At 41.6% G+C, this 15,671-nt stretch overlaps 1 protein-coding gene across 2 annotated transcripts in view; it reads right to left on the bottom strand.

The window, feature by feature from the left end:
• SDF4 (stromal cell derived factor 4) overlaps window positions 1-15,671 on the bottom strand; it is a 39,137-nt gene that overhangs the window by 15,585 nt on the left and 7,881 nt on the right. The window contains exons 2-3 of one of the 2 annotated variants that reach the window (XM_051988849.1): window positions 14,283-14,642; window positions 2,562-2,698 (exon numbers count right to left, since the gene is read on the bottom strand). In XM_051988849.1, the coding sequence (XP_051844809.1) occupies window positions 2,562-2,698; window positions 14,283-14,587 (442 nt within the window). In that variant the 5' untranslated portion in view covers window positions 14,588-14,642. The remainder of the gene's footprint in view (window positions 1-2,561; window positions 2,699-14,282; window positions 14,643-15,671) is intronic. The other variant, XM_051988850.1, reaches the window with a different exon arrangement.

Raw genomic sequence — 15,671 nt, 5'->3', positions numbered from 1 at the left:
TTAACCTATACTGGATTATTTATTCTAAGGGAGGGGAGAGGGGGAGAGGAAGAAAGAAAAATATGGAACATAAGGTTTTGCAAGAGTGGATGCTGAAAACTATCTTTGCATGTATTTTGAAAAACAAAAATTATTACTTAAAAAAACAAACAAACAAAAAAACCAAAGATGGGGCGCACATAACTGCCATGAGTTGAGATGTAAAGTGGTCCAATCATTTTGGAGGTAATCATTAAGAATTATGCTTTTTAAAAAAAAGAAGAAACTAAAGTGCAACTAAAGTGCTCATTATCTCTGACCATGATAAGCCACTTCCAGGCATAACCCCAGAGATGAGAGTCAGAAGGAAAGGCCCCAATTATACTAAGACAGTCAAGGCAGCATTCTTTTGGTGGAACATTGGAAAGGAAGCTGGCCAGGGATTGTGGCTTATGAGTGTAACACTAGTTTTTTCCTCAATAGTATTTTATTTTTCTAAAAACATAACTTCCAAAAACAAACTTCTTTATGAATGTTGAATTCATTTCTGTAAGATTTTTGTGTTCCAAATGTTTTTTCCCCTCCCTTCTTTATCTCCCTTTCCCCAAGACAATAAGCAATCTGATTAAATATGTGCAATCCTTTTAAACATATTTCCATGTTTGTCATATTGTGCAAGAAAAATCAGACTAAAAAAGGAAAATACAACAAGAAAAAAAAACCAAACAAAAAAAGTGAAAATACTATGCTTTGATTCACATTCAGCCTCCATAGTTTTCTTTCTGGATGTGGATGGAATTTTCCAAGCCTAGTCTATTGAAATTACCTAGAATCACTTCATTGCTGAGAGGAGCTAAGTCTATCATCATAAGCGGATCATGAATCTTCCTGTTGCTGTGTACAAGGATCTCTTGATTCTATTCATTTCACTCAGCATCAGTTCATGTCAGTCTCTCCAGGCCTTTCTAAAAGCATCCTGCTGATTGTTTCTTACAGAACAATAATATTCCATAACATTCATATACCATAATTTATTCAGCCATTCCCCAACTGATGAGCACCCACTCAGTTTCCAGTTCCCTGCCACTACAAATAGAGCTACTACAAACATTTTTGCACATGTGGGTCCTTTCCCCCTGATTATAATATTATTACATAGTAAGTACTATGTAATACTAGAAAGAAGTCGTGGATGTAAAGATGCTAGAAGCGTGGGAAGATCTCTGTGAAGTGAAGAACTGCCAGAAAACCTAGTACACAATAAGAACAGGAAAAAGAAACTATCAAAAAGATGGAAACAGAATGCTGGGAAGTAACGACCAAGTTCTCCCCAAAGAACCAAAATGAGAAGACATCACCCCAACTTCTTTGCAAAAGGAGGGACCAGGGGTGGGAGACACTGCAAATAATGTCAGATTTTCAGTGTTGTCAGTTTTTCTGAATTTTTATTTCTCTTTTTATTTTTTGTTAAAAAGGATGGCTCTCTGGGATGGTGAAAAACAGATACTTCAAGAAATACAGATATTACAAAACAAAAAAAATTATAAAATTTATTTTAAAAATCCAATGTAAAACATTGGCTTGTTTGTCATCTAAGGGTAGAGATAGAGAGGAAGAAGGAAGAACAAAAATTTGGAACACAAACTTTTGCAAGGTGAATGCTGACTATTCATGTGTTTTTTTGGGGGGAAAAAAGCTTTATATAATTATTTAAAAATTATAAAAAACAAGATGTTTTAAACTGCTAGTTTCTGTGTCCTTTACTGATTATTTTCTTTGGTCCTTTTCTTTCTTCAGGTTGTATTGTCCTTTTTAATGTACAACTTTAGTCAGCGTTTATACTAAGGATCACTCATTAAAAAAAAAGTTCAGAGGAGCCCTTGCAGTAAAGTATTTCAAATTTATTTTTAAGATGTTCACTCTAAATGGTACCAAACTATATTAAACCAAAAAATATCAGACCATTTCCTAGTCCATATTGTCAATCAATTGTATTCAGACTTTTTAATATGATGAACAATTTACTAAATGGGAAGTGACTGTGACTGTATTTATAAAGGACTCCTAGGGACCTGGTACTATGCTAGTGTCTGGGGTTTCAAGGAGCAGAAACCAAGTTCTATGGACATCCTCATCACACTGGAAGGATACAAGCAGAGCCACCTGTTCTACTGCCCAGCCACATTCTGGGTATTCTGTGCAGTTCAGGGACAGGAAAGCAGCCACCTGGCAGCTCCAGACTAGCCAGGCCTATGGCCGGTTTATCTGCCAGGGTCAGCAGGGACAACTGTCTTTCTTATTGTCTCTAAAGCCTAGAATGTGGAGGCCCACCCTGCAGGCAACTCTCCCTGCAGACCCAGCAGTTTTTCAGACATGAAAAGCGACAGGCTAACTCACTTCTAGGAAAATGAGCACCCCTTTTCCTCTGGGCTCCATGCACCAGTACTGGGAGAGCAGTTCTTTTGCCCTATTTTTGCTTTTAAAACGTGCAGTTTGGCTCAGGAAGACCTTTGTGACCTTGCTGGAAGTACAAGGGCCTATTAAAAGAGGCACAATTCCGGGGCCAGGGGAGACAGTCCTACCATCACCATCGGGATCAACTGCCCTGAAGTGCATCTTGTTCTCTTTGACAGCTTCCTGAAAGTGCTCCTCCGTCTTCTCCATGATCCATCGCTGCATTTCTTTGGCGCTGATTCTTTTGTCGTTATTAACGTCCACCCTGCAAAGATGCACCAAAGTCAATGAAAGAGCTGTCCCTGTAGGACTAAGGGTAACTGACAAGAGCTGTTCTCTAACCATCAGGGCATCCAAATGCCCAAAGTCCAAGCTCTCCCCACTGCCCGATCACAGCGGGGAGCATAGGTCCAATCCCAGCACATCGGGGTCCCTGGGCCTGAGCCAGGACAGAATGGCTGCTGGAAATGACTGCTTCTGTGGCCTGACTCCTGGAGCTTTATTCTAAGCCCTGGTGATGACTGAGTGGCACTGTGGGAGATACGGGTGTCCCCTCCAGGATCTAGAGATACTGCTGTGCCCACTCATATGTCTACACTCCTCAGGCAAAGGAGAGAGAGAAGAGGGACAAGTAAAGCAGACCAGGGCCAAGGGCCGCACAAGACTCAGAGCCACTGCTTTTGCCAGAAGGAGCCGAGGAAAAGCCCGGGTGCTGACACCTCGGGGAGAGCTCCTTATCTTGGCACTCTGGGGGCTTTGGCAGGTCCCAGTGAGGTCTAGGTCTGAGGCTTCTCTTAATTCGGCCTGCAGTGGTTTTTATGAGACTCTGTGAGCACCAGATTGCAACTCTAATTCATACTAAGGTTCAAGTCCACGAGCACTACCAGGATCTCCTTGAACAAACTTATCTCCCCAAGTTAACATGCAAAGTTAGAGAAGCCCCCCAAATGTTCGTAGGGACTTTGTATGTGACCTGTGGCAGAGCAGTCTGAGCTCGCACTGGTCTGATCAGCCAGTCGGACACACGACACCTCTACCAGAGTAACGTCATCTTGGTCCTCTTCGAGAACAAAGGACAACGGTGGACCAAAACCCCAGCCTAAGACTGGACCTGTCCTCTAATAAATGTCACCCTTCTCACCCAACCAAAATCCTGGCCTAAGACTGGACCTGTTCTCTTATTAAGCGTCACCTTTCCAATCTTTCAGCCTGCCAGGGTCTGTTTGGAGAATAACCATCATTTAACATGCTAGTATGTCATCTGAAAACTGGAAACCTGATATCTGTGCCTTATCCTGGAAGACTAGATCCCAGGCACTCTGCTGCGTGCTGGGGCACAAACGCAAGGGCAGCTGAACCAGGCTTACCCGGGCAGTCTGATGGGACTCATTCAGGACCGAGACATGCTGACCAACACTTGCTGCCTTCTCTAGACGTGGTACAAACCATTTCTTAAGTGCTGGACAGTCCAGAAGAAGGCCAGAAATCAAAGTCCAACTCACTGGCCTGCACTCTGCTTGTACCCTTCTCGTCCCATCTTAGGAATCGGCCCAGTCTTTGTCCTCCAGTCCTGAGGCACTTCTCCTGGGGTCCATAATCCCTCAGACACCAACAACAGCTGCCCGTCCCATGCGGCAGTTACTCAGCACCCTGGGGAGGTAGCTCGCTTTGGCCTGGTCACTTGACCTCTGTGGGATGACTATCTCCTCAATCCGTTCCTCTCCTTTTCTTCCCCTCTCTGCTTAAAAGGCATTTCAACTCTATCCATCATTCTCATTTTTTAGTGGTTTACACTATCCAGGCAAGATGATAAAAATGGAGTCTGATTATATAAAACAGAGTAACTGAGTCTGGACCTAGCTAAGCCAACTAAAACTACTGTTCCTACTCTCAAATGGCAGAAAGTAAGGGGACTTTTTCTTTTTCTTTTTTTTTTTTTTTAGCTCAATATCTCTGGTTCCATTCTATAGGTCACATTACCCCTAAAAAAATTCCAAGACTAACCACATATGACTGAAATGAATAGTTAAAATGTCAGCAGATAGCAGATAGATTAGAACAATTTTAAATCAATAAGCAGACCTGTTATTAGATGGAAATATCACAGAAATGTAGTGGGGACAGTCACTTTTGCAGCCAATCTTTCTCTTTTCTTTCTTTGCCTCTGGTTTTTAATGTTTCTGCCTACCTGCTGGTCTGCCTGCCTCTGTCTCTGTCTGTATCTCTGTCTCTGTCTGTCTCTCTGTCTCTCTGTCTCTCTCTCTCTCATAAATAGCTATAAGTTATTTGATGCTTTAAAATTATACTGTAAATCTACCTTCATAACCTCAACAACGATACTATATGAGGATGTATTCTGATGATAGTGGATTTCTTCGACAAAGAGATCTAACTCGGTTTCAATTGATCAAGGATGGACAGAAGCAGCTACACCAAAGAAAGAACACTGGGAAATGAATGTAAACTATTTGCATTTTTGTTTTTCTTCCCGGGTTATTTTTATCTTCTGAATTCAATTCTCCCCGTGCAATAAGAGAACTGTTCAGTTCTGTACACATATACTGTATCTAGGATATACTGTGACATATTTAACATGTATAGGACTGCTTGCCATCTGAGGGAGAGGGTGGAGGGAGGGGAAAAATTGGAACAGAAGTGAGTGCAAGGATAATGTTGTAAAAAATTACCCTGGCACGGGTTCTGTCAATAAAAAGTTATTTTAAAAAAATCTACCTTCATAGCATTGTATTGATAAGGAACTACTTGGAAATTATTAGATAATTTTATTTTCCATAAAATCACCTTCTGATTCCCTATTTTAATCCTGACTATGGCATTAAGAGAATAAGAAAGGAAAAAGGGAGCAGAGCAGTGATTTCATCGGATTGGTCTCTTGGTCTGGATTCAGAAAGATCTGAGTTCAGATCCAACCTGAGATAAAATAGGAATATTCACCTCTCAGGATCGTTGTGAGAACCAAATGAAATGACAATTGGAAAGCACCAATGTTAGCCATCATTATTACAAGGAATTCCTAAAGGTTGATACTTTCTCTCCAATTTATTTAGTCTTAAGAGAGATCCTGGTGGCCCAATGTGAGAAAAGTGACTTTTCTCACACAACCAGTAGGTGTCAAAGGAGGCTCTTGAATCTAGGTCATCTCAACTCCAAATCGGCTCTCTAGCCACAATGCTATGCTCATTCTCGATGGGAATACAGTTGGTGAATTATTTCTAAATTAATTCCATTGTCTACCTACAGTAAAACAAGAATCTCCATAATATTTTAAGGCAACAAAAAAGCAGCAACAGGCAATGTTCACATCCTCCTACTGCTCTCCCCAACCCTACTCAACCACAACAATTTGGGTACGGACTGAATTAAATGTAGCTTTAAAGGAGTTTTTCCTCTGGAGCCAGCAGGTAACAAGTTTTCTCAGAGTATAGGATAAGGTAGGTATCCTCAAAAGGCTGTTAGGCATATTGCCTGATCTCTCAGTTAGCCAGGTCAAGGACGGCAAGAGAACAGGCCTTCTACTGGTTTCTGACAGGGAAATTTGGGGGTTAAACCAAAGGGAGGTTATACTATCTACCTAACTCACTTGGCCTCCTGGCTCTTCCATGAACCAGATCCTCTCCTGGCTCCGGGCACTCTCTGGTTGCCCCCTATGTCTGGAAGGCTATTCCTCCTCATTTCTGCTTTCTACTTTCCTGGTCTTCTTAAAATTCCATCTCTTACTGGAAGACTTCTCCAAGCCCTATTAATTCCAGTGTCTTCTCTCTGTTCTTCTAGCTTATTTGTTTGTCTTTAAATGATTACAACGTAAGAGCAAAAAGCATCAACAAAATTAGGTTTTTCCCCCAAAGTTGGAGATAAAGCAGAACCACCCCCGGATACCACTTATTTTCTCTGCCAAGAACAGTACTCTTTGTGCTGTGAAAAACAGAACAAAGACCATGAACAGGAGCTGAAACTTGGAGTCATTAAGGACACACACTAGACACCAAGTGTAGACAACGGTCTCACGAGATGTGACGAGAGCTGGCAGGTATGGCAGCTGAGTCACAGTCAAGGGCCTCAGAAAGACTGCAGAGGATGCTCAAAGGCCTGAATCTCAAAACAGCCCTGCTGATGGTGTGACAGATTACTTGCTCCATCTTGTCACTGGAGACCAGTTTGAGAACACTAAGAGAGGAGTGCTGATTGGTAACTCCCAAAATAGCTCATCCAAAAGAGTTCACATCAGAAACAAAGTGTTGGAGACAAAACCCAACAATGAGTATAGGGCTAAAGAGAGAGTCCTTCCTACCAGGGAAGAGTATTAACAAATGACTTTAAAAGAAAAAGCAATGAAATCATTATTGATTATAGAAATACAAATTTAAAGAATTCTGAGGTACCATTATACACCTCTCAGACTGGCTAAGATGAGAAAAAGATAATGATGCATATTTTAGAGGGGATGTGGGGGACACTAATACATTGTTGGTGGAGTTGTGAACTGATCCAACTATTCTAGTGAGCAATCTGGAACTATGCCCCAGTGACTATCAAACTATGCATACTCTTTGATCCAGCAGTGTTTCTACTGAGCTTATATCCCAGGGAAATCTTAAAGAAGGGAATGGGACCCACATGGGCAAACATGTTTGTGGCAGCCCCTTTTTGTAAAAAGTGGCAAGAAATTGGGAACTGAATGAATGTCCATCAGCGGGAGAATGGCTGAATAAGTTGTGATATATGAATGTTATGGAATATTATTGTTCTGTAAGAAAAAATCAATAAGATGACTTCAAAGAGGCCTGGAGAGACTTATATGAACTGATGAACACAGCAACAGCAAGATTATATGATGATCAACTATGATGGACTTGGCTCTTTTCAACAATGAGGTGATTTGGGCTAATTCCAAAAGATCTGTGATTGAGACAGCCATCTGCATCTAGAGAGAGGACTGTGGAGACTGAATGTGGATTAAAGTAGAGTATTTTCATCTTTTTTTGTTTGCTTTTTCTTTCTTATTTTTTTCCCTTTTGGTCTGATTTTTCTTGATATGAATATGGAAATATGTTTAGAAGAAGTGTAAATGTTTAAGCTATATATGATTGCCTGTTGTCTTAGGGAGGGGAGAGGGGAATGAGAGGGAGAAAAATTTGGAACACAAGCTTAGCAGAGATGAATGTTGAAAACTATCTGTATGTATCTGGAAAAATAACTATTAAAAAGAAAAGAAAAGAAAAGAAAAAGCAAGAAGCTTCAATAAGGTAAGATTTTAACAATAATAGATCATGGCAGACCAACTTGATTTCTTTTTATAGGAAGGTTATTTGACCCTGTCAAGACCAGAATATAATAACCATGATCCATATCATCAAATGTTGGATAGGCTTCCATGCCATCCATGGCCAAGGTAGAGAAAAGAGCAGATATAACTGACTGAGAAAGGTATTTATCAACGGGGAGCAGCTGAACAAATGATGACACGTAAATTTAAGGGAATACAGTGGCTATTAGAAAAGATGAACGGGACGACTCAAAGAAACCTGGAAGACTTGAATGAGCTGTCAGAGGAAGGACAACCGAGGCAAGAGCACATTAAAGGCAAGCCCAATAAGACAAGGAAGCTCCCTCCTGAGAACTGAGACAAAGCTCGCCACCTTGAGGAGGACAGAGACCTGCACTCTCGGACCGGGCCTGATCACATCCCTTGTGACTAGCAGGGCAGGGTTGGGGCCAGAGATCAGGGCCCCTCTCTGGGGATTAGCAGAGAGATGGCCTGAGGTCTCGCTTACCCAGCATTCCTGAGGCCCCCTCCTCACCACACTCCCATCTAGCCACTCCTAGTGATAGACAAAGAGGCCAATGGGAACCAAGTGATGTTCTTGGTGAGAACAGAAATGAGTCTCTGATTCCCAAGAATCACAGGGTGGAACAGAAGCGTTGCTGTCATGTGTATACAGCTTGCAGTCATTAGGGGCCAATCGCTCTTGACAGGAAAGGAGGCTCTGCCTGCTGAAGGGTAGGAATACATCTGCAGCAAGACAACAACATTTCTGAAAACAAACAGAGGGTGACAAGAACTACCTGTCCTTTCTGAGAACTACCTCTTTTGCTTATCTCAGAAACCACAGTGTTCTCCCTTACTAAGGGAGATTAGAAGGTCATAGAAGTAAGCTTACACGGCTGGTCATCAAGTTTGCTCTTGAAAAAGAAATGAGAAAATGTCCCCTCCCTCCTTTTTTGCAGACAGGGTTGGGGGAGAAGATGATGGGGTACTGAACACTGCATTTATACTGTCAACTCAGTTGCTGTATGTGTCAGTTCTACTGGGCTGGATTTTTTAAATTCTCTTTTTAAAAAATTATTATTATTATTATTATTATTTTTTTTACAAGATATAGTTCCCTGGGTAGGCAGAAGAAGGATAGTTATAAATGCAGGTGACAAATAACAATTTCAAAAAAATTCAAAAAAAGTTTGGCTTCTCCTTCCCCAACATACTTCATTTCAAACAAAAGATCCCTCTAAATGAAAGACAAGTTCTTTGGTGGAAAATGCTGCTGCCCTTCCATCAAATCCAAGCACCACCATTTATTTAAATCTATATTTAATACATACTATGTTCACTTTTTTTGTTCCTCCCCACCCCTATGGTTTTTCCCTTTTGTTCTGATTTTTCTCTCCCAACATGATTCATTAGAAAATGCGAACTAAAACAAAACAAATAAACGTATTTAAGAAACTGTAAGTTTTAAATGCTAAGGGGGGAATCACTGCCATCTTGTGGCAAATTTGTCATCAATGTAACTAGCACTGCACCAATGCTATGGCACTAGCTACCCCAATAGAGGAGTAGAGTTGCCTTAGCTAATTGCCTTCTGTTCCAGAGCCAGCACGGACTTAGAGGTCATCACAATTGTAAAAGTAGGGCAGGGCTTCATATTTTAGGGAGAAATGTTATAAGATCTTAAATTAAAGCAGATTAATTTTTTTCTTCACAAAGACATTTTTCCACAGAAGGGTGTTAGAGTTATCTACTGAAAATTAATCTTAAAGTCACTTCAAGCTATGTCTCAGAGTTACTGAGCTATGCTTCCCCAGTGGTACCAACAAGAAGCTAAGCCCCCTTATATCCCAAAGAGATACTAAAGAAGGGAAAGGGACCTGTATGTGCCAAAATGTTTGTGGCAGCCCTGTTTGTAGTGGCTAGAAGCTGGAAAATGAAAGGATGTCCATCAATTGGAGAATGGTTGAGTAAATTGTGGTATATGAATGTTATGGAATATTATTGTTCTGTAAGGAATGACCAGCAGGATGAATACAGAGAGGACTGGCGAGACTTATATGAAGTGATGCTGAGTGAAATGAGCAGAACCAGGAGATCATTATATACCTCAACAACGATACTGTTTGAGGATGTATTCTGATGGAAGTGGATCTCTTCGACAAAGAGAGCTAATTCAGTTTCAAGTGATCGAGGATGGACAGAAGCAGCTACACCCAAAGAAAGAACACTGGGAAATGAATATAAACTGCTTGCATTTTTGTTTTTCTTCCTGGATTATTTATACCTTCTGAATCCAATTCTCCCTGTGCAACAAGAGAACTGTTTAGTTCTGCACACATATATTGTATCTAGGATATACTGTCACCTATTCAACATGTAAAGGACTGCTTGCCATCTGGGGGAGGAGATGGAGGGAGGGAGGGGAAAAATCGGAACAGAAGCGAGTGCAAGGAATAATGTTGTAAAAAATTACCCTGGCATGGGTTCTATCAATAAAAAGTTATTTAAAAAAAAACGATTAAAAAAAAAAAAAAAAAGAAGCTAAGCCCCCAAAGGGATCCACCCTCCTGGGCACTCTCTTGGCCAGCACAGGCTGGAGGAGGGAGGGGAGCACCTAAATCAGGGGCATGGAGGGCTGCGGCTCGTGCCCCATGTGCTGAGGTAGAGTCAAGGGAGTCGAGCCACTCAGGAGGCCCCCTGATCTCTACTTCCCTTGCCCCTTCACAGACAAGACTCCCTCTCCCTCAAAGCCAGCTCAGGTGGGTATTGGTATTGCGAGGTCTTAGCAGGTGCCATCGTACATAGAGCACTGGGCCTGTGGTACAAAAGCTCTAAGTTCAAATGAGACCACAGATACTTCCAAACAGGTCACTTCTCTCCAAATTTGCCTCATTTCCTCATCTGCAAAAAGAACTGGAAAGGGAAAGAGCAAAATCCTTCCGGTATCTTTGGCATGAAAACCACAGAAGGAGCCAAGAGGAGTCAGACACAACTGGACAAGCGAACAGCCAAAATGCCAGTGACAATCCTTCTACCGCTTGGTCTGCTGGAGCCTCTGCTCAGTCTCTAGCTTCTTCTTCCTAGCCCTGGCTTTCCTGATCTTCTCTTCTCCTGGATGCACCCCTCAGCATCTCTGTACCACTTCTGTGACTTCTTCATTTCCTTTTTATTCCCTATAGGGCTGAATATTTATCAATGATGTATTTATTGTTTAAACTTCTACAATAACTTGTCTGCAACTTAAAAAAAGCTATCACTGTTTTATCACTAAAACTATTTAAAATACAAGCATAAAATATTAAGTACCTATTAAGTGCCAAGCAAAAACCTTGTGGAGGGGGAAGAGCAGAAGAAAACATCATAGCAACAACTGACCTAGAAAACAAATTGAGGGAAGGAAATTAAGACTCTTTGGACTATTTGAACACCAAGATCCAAAGAGAAATCTCGACATAATGTTTCAAGAAATTTTAAAGGAAATTTTTTGGATCTCTGAGAACCAAAGGATAAATGGAAATAGAAAGAATTTATCAATCTCTTCTTGAAAAGAACCCCAAAGTGAAAAGTCCCAGGAACTTTATAGACAAGATCAAAAAGCTCCAGATAAAAATTAATAATAATAATACAAGCAGCCAGAAAGAAATAATTCAAGCACTAAGACAGCCTAATGACTATTACATAAAATTTAGAAGCACCACTATAGAGGAAGAGAGAACCCAGAATATGATATCCCAAGAAGGCAAAGGATGTGGGTTTACAGCCAAGAATTTACCCAACAAAACTGAGCATAATGTTATAAGAGGGGAAATGAACTTTTAATGAAATAGAGGACTTATACACATGCCTGATGAAAAGACCAGAGCTATGTAGAAGCTTTGAAATTCAAACACTGGAGTGAAGAGAATGATTTAAAAAAAAAAAAACAACATAAATAAAGGACTTAATAAGGATAAATTCTTTCCATTTCAAACATAGGGAGAAGATACAAAAGTCTCTCTGATGCTTATCATCATCAGGGGCCGCAGAGGGAGTCCAAATGGATAAGGTTTAAGAGTGGTTCTATAATCGCTTCATGATTTTAAGAGAAGAATGAAAAAAGAGGGGAAGGAGGAGAGAGGAAAAAAATCATCCCATGTAATCTCACATAAAAGTATCTCACATAAAAATATTTCATAAAATTATCTCACATAATATCTACACAAGTAGACATTTATACAAACAAAGAGGAGGGGTAGAGAGAAACGGCTGATACTTAAACCTCCCTCTCATCTGAACTGGTCAAAAGAGTCAAGAATACACACATACACGAAAAAAGTACATTTCACACAACAGGAAAACAAGAGCAAAGAGGAAATGAGAGAGCGAGAAAGAGAGAGAGAATATTAAGGGATAGATTAGTTCTATGCAAAGCAAATTCTAAGGATGTAAGAAAGTATCTCTCTTTGAGGGGACAAAGAATGGGAATCTGAGAGGGTGCAATGCACACACAAGTTATGGTATACAAACTTATGGAATACCACTGTGCTAACTCCCACCAGAATAATAATCGACCAAGATTTCAGAAGACCGGTGGAGAAGCAAATACCCGCCCTGACAGAGAAGTGAAAGACTCAGAATGCAGAATGGGACAAATATGTCTTAGACATGGTGAATATAGAAACTTCTTTTGATTGACTACATATTTATGGCATGACTCCATGTTCCTGTTTTCTCAATTAAGAGGGGCAGGAAAATTAGAAGATGAATCTTAGCTTCTTAAAAATGAACTTTTTTTTTTTTTAATTTTTAAAAGAGATCATTGATAACTTTGGAGAGAACATTTCTGGCTGAACGATGATGTCAAAAGCCTAACAATGGAGACTTAAAGAGACTGTGAGAGGAAGGGAACGGTGGCACCAATTATACATGGCCTTCCCCGGGAGTTCGGACCCCAAAAGGAGAAGAGACAGAAGATGAAAGCTTGTGGGCAAGGACGAGACACGGGCATGTTGGTAGGCAGAACGGAAGCAGCCAGCAGACATGGAGAGGCTAAAGGAGGGTAAAAATGACAGTAGGGAAATCTCGCAAAGACAGATGGAATGAGCTCCTGTGGGTAGGCAGAGGATTCACCTGCCTTAAAAAGGATGAGGGAGGCCTTTGAGTGATGGGAGATGAGAAGGAAGGGGGAGGGAAACAAAGAGAATGGCCTTCATTTTTTCAGTGAAAATATGGGGTGTCAAGATTCTCAACTGAGAAAAAAAAAAAAAAAAGCAAAAACAGCCTCTGTCTTCAAGGAACTTGTACAAACAACAGAAATGCTCCTCGATCACAAAGCATTAATTAAGACCCTGTGTCTCATGTAGCTCACTTCCAATGACAGCTCTTCATCTCCTTTCTATCCCTCCCTCATCAATCCCTCTCTTTCCTTCACAATCCTTTCTCTAGAATTTGCGAGGGAAGCTCTCATTATCCCCTGACCTTGTTCCCGCTATCAAATCAGTCACTTAAATCAGCTGTGCTTGTGGAATCTTCTCTAATAAGACCATGGCTCTCCCCCACGCCTGAGAAGGCAGTCTTTCTACCCCAAAGAAGGCCTTGCCCACTTCAGCTTCCCCTCCCCATCATCCACATGCTTAAACCTTAGGTCCAGCCTCTCAGAAAAAACTGGTCCTCTCCTTACCAGGATACCCTCCTCACTATGCTCAGTCCTGTATCTCCTCCACCAATCATTTCACTTGCCACCAGTCTACAAGGCCCAGGACTATTCACACAGCTAGTTCACACTATTCCTTTGCTCATTATCTTCCCCCATTAGACTGATTACAAGCTCCTTGAGGCCTGGGATTGTGTTTTGCCTCTTGCTGACCCCACAGGTGCCTGCCCACAGCAGATGCTAAATCAATGTTTGCTGATCCCTTACCGGTATCCCTTGCCCTTCAAGACAAGACCCCTCACAGCCTAGAATCCAGCATCTGCCCCAAATAGCCTTTCCAGCCATGTTTCACATTATTCCTCTCCCTGACTCTATTTAGGTCAAACTGGATGAGCCTCTATTCTCCAAAGTCATGTTTTGCTCCCTGCCTCGGGGAGGCCACACAAGCCAGCACCCCCTGCTCTGTGCTTCTCTTCTCTTCTCAAACCCTCTTTCTATACCAAGCCCCAACTCTCTTAAGGGCTAAGGTTCTCTCCTCAAATTATTTTGTGTTATACTTATCAATTCTACTAAGAGACAACTAGGAAGGGCCATGGATGCTATTCTGATCCTGGATCAAAAAGGACCTTAATTCAAATTGTGCTTTGGGAACCTACTAGTAGTGCGATTTAAAATGAGTCACTGAGTCACTTTTTGCCTGTTTCCTCATCTATAAAATAGGAATATGATGGCATCCATCTCCCAAGGTTGTTGTGAGACTCAAATGAGATTATTTGTAAAAAAGCTTAGCACAGGTCCTGGAACATGGTAGGTGCTACATAAATACTAGTTATTACCATTATTACCAGCATCATTATTGTTTTTCCAGATAAATCCCAATGGCCACAGTAAACACTCAGAACCTGCCCCTAAGACATATCCCCGACTTACTTTGCAAAGATTGCCATGAGTTTTTTTCTGTTTCTTCGTGGTTCTGAATCTTCATCAAATTCCTCCATCTCTTTCCCCAAAAAGACCTCCTGGTGAAAGTCTTTGTTCAGGTGCCCGTCCATCTCCATTTTGACGCCATTCAGGTGGTCTCGGGGTAGGATCTCATTCTCGTCCTTGTCAGCTCCCTTCTCCTTTAAGGCCGAGTTGTTCGCAGGCCTAGCGTAAACGTCCATGAGGAGGAAAACAAACAGCAGAGACAAGTAGACGGAGCCTAGGCTGCAGAGGAAGGCCTGCTTGGACACCATTTTCTTTCAGCTCTTTAATACGACCTCAAGTATCTTCAAGGAAGGATCCACTGAGCTGCCAAAATAAAAACGAGATAGTAAAGCTCCCGGAAGACCCCAGAGAAAGCTTAAACTGGCCTCCAGAAAAGGGACTGGGATTGACTAGAGACCCATCAACAGCTCCACAGCCAAGCCCAGCTATACACTTCCAAAAGGACAAATCTATTTTGTCACTTGAAGAGTCAGTCTCTGGTTTAAATCTCTTCAGACAAAGAGCATCTACTGAGTCAGAGTCAAAAGCAGAAACCCCCAGGCTTCCTTCTGGGGCCTACCTCAGCTAAAAGAGCAGGGTCAAGCTCACTCATGTCGCTTTATCCCAAACACATTGTGTTTATAACTAGCACTCTTTGCCCAGATGCCATGGGAATGCTGGGCAGAGCCAAGCATAAGTTATTTACATAACAAACGCTAAGTGCTGGCTACAAAACCCTTCCCCAATGCCTCTGGCTTTCAGGGACAGCACTGAGCCAGGCCCCAGCCAACTGGGAGGACTGCAAGCCCAGGTCAGAAATCGTCCTGTCCCAAAAGGACCAAGTCCAGGTCACAGAGATTGGCTTCCTGAGAATCAGAGAGAGTCACCAGGCTGAGGAAGACATGGCTCCTCCAAGGACATGGAAATGAGCTACAACAAGAGCAGTAAAACGTTCACTTTTCACCATCAGAAACTTTCTTTTTTTAAAGTACACATGGTGTCTACAATAAATATCTTATGTAGTTTTGAAGGGAAATGGTTACCAAATCTTATACTACCTACTGCAGCTGATGTCCTCTCTCCTGACTGCTACCAACTAGATCCATCCATCCATCTAACCATCTATATCTTAAAGCACCTACTACTATAGACCAAGAGCCAGGTCTCTATCAACTCAATTCAATTACTGCAATCATCACCTAATAGGCATTTCAGGAGGTATCTGGACTATGAAAAGCAAGGAAAGAATGAAAGACCAGTACAAAGCTGACCAGTGGATTTCTGAATCCTCTGCTCTAAGGGACTTTGGTTTGCTCTGGAGCCGCTATCAATGCAGTTTTTATCAGGAGCTCT

This window comes from Antechinus flavipes, chromosome 3, assembly GCF_016432865.1.
Source record: "Antechinus flavipes isolate AdamAnt ecotype Samford, QLD, Australia chromosome 3, AdamAnt_v2, whole genome shotgun sequence".
Lineage (NCBI taxonomy): Eukaryota > Metazoa > Chordata > Mammalia > Dasyuromorphia > Dasyuridae > Antechinus > Antechinus flavipes.
Note: the sequence above shows the minus strand (reverse complement) of the source record. Positions and strands in the feature narration are given on the sequence as shown.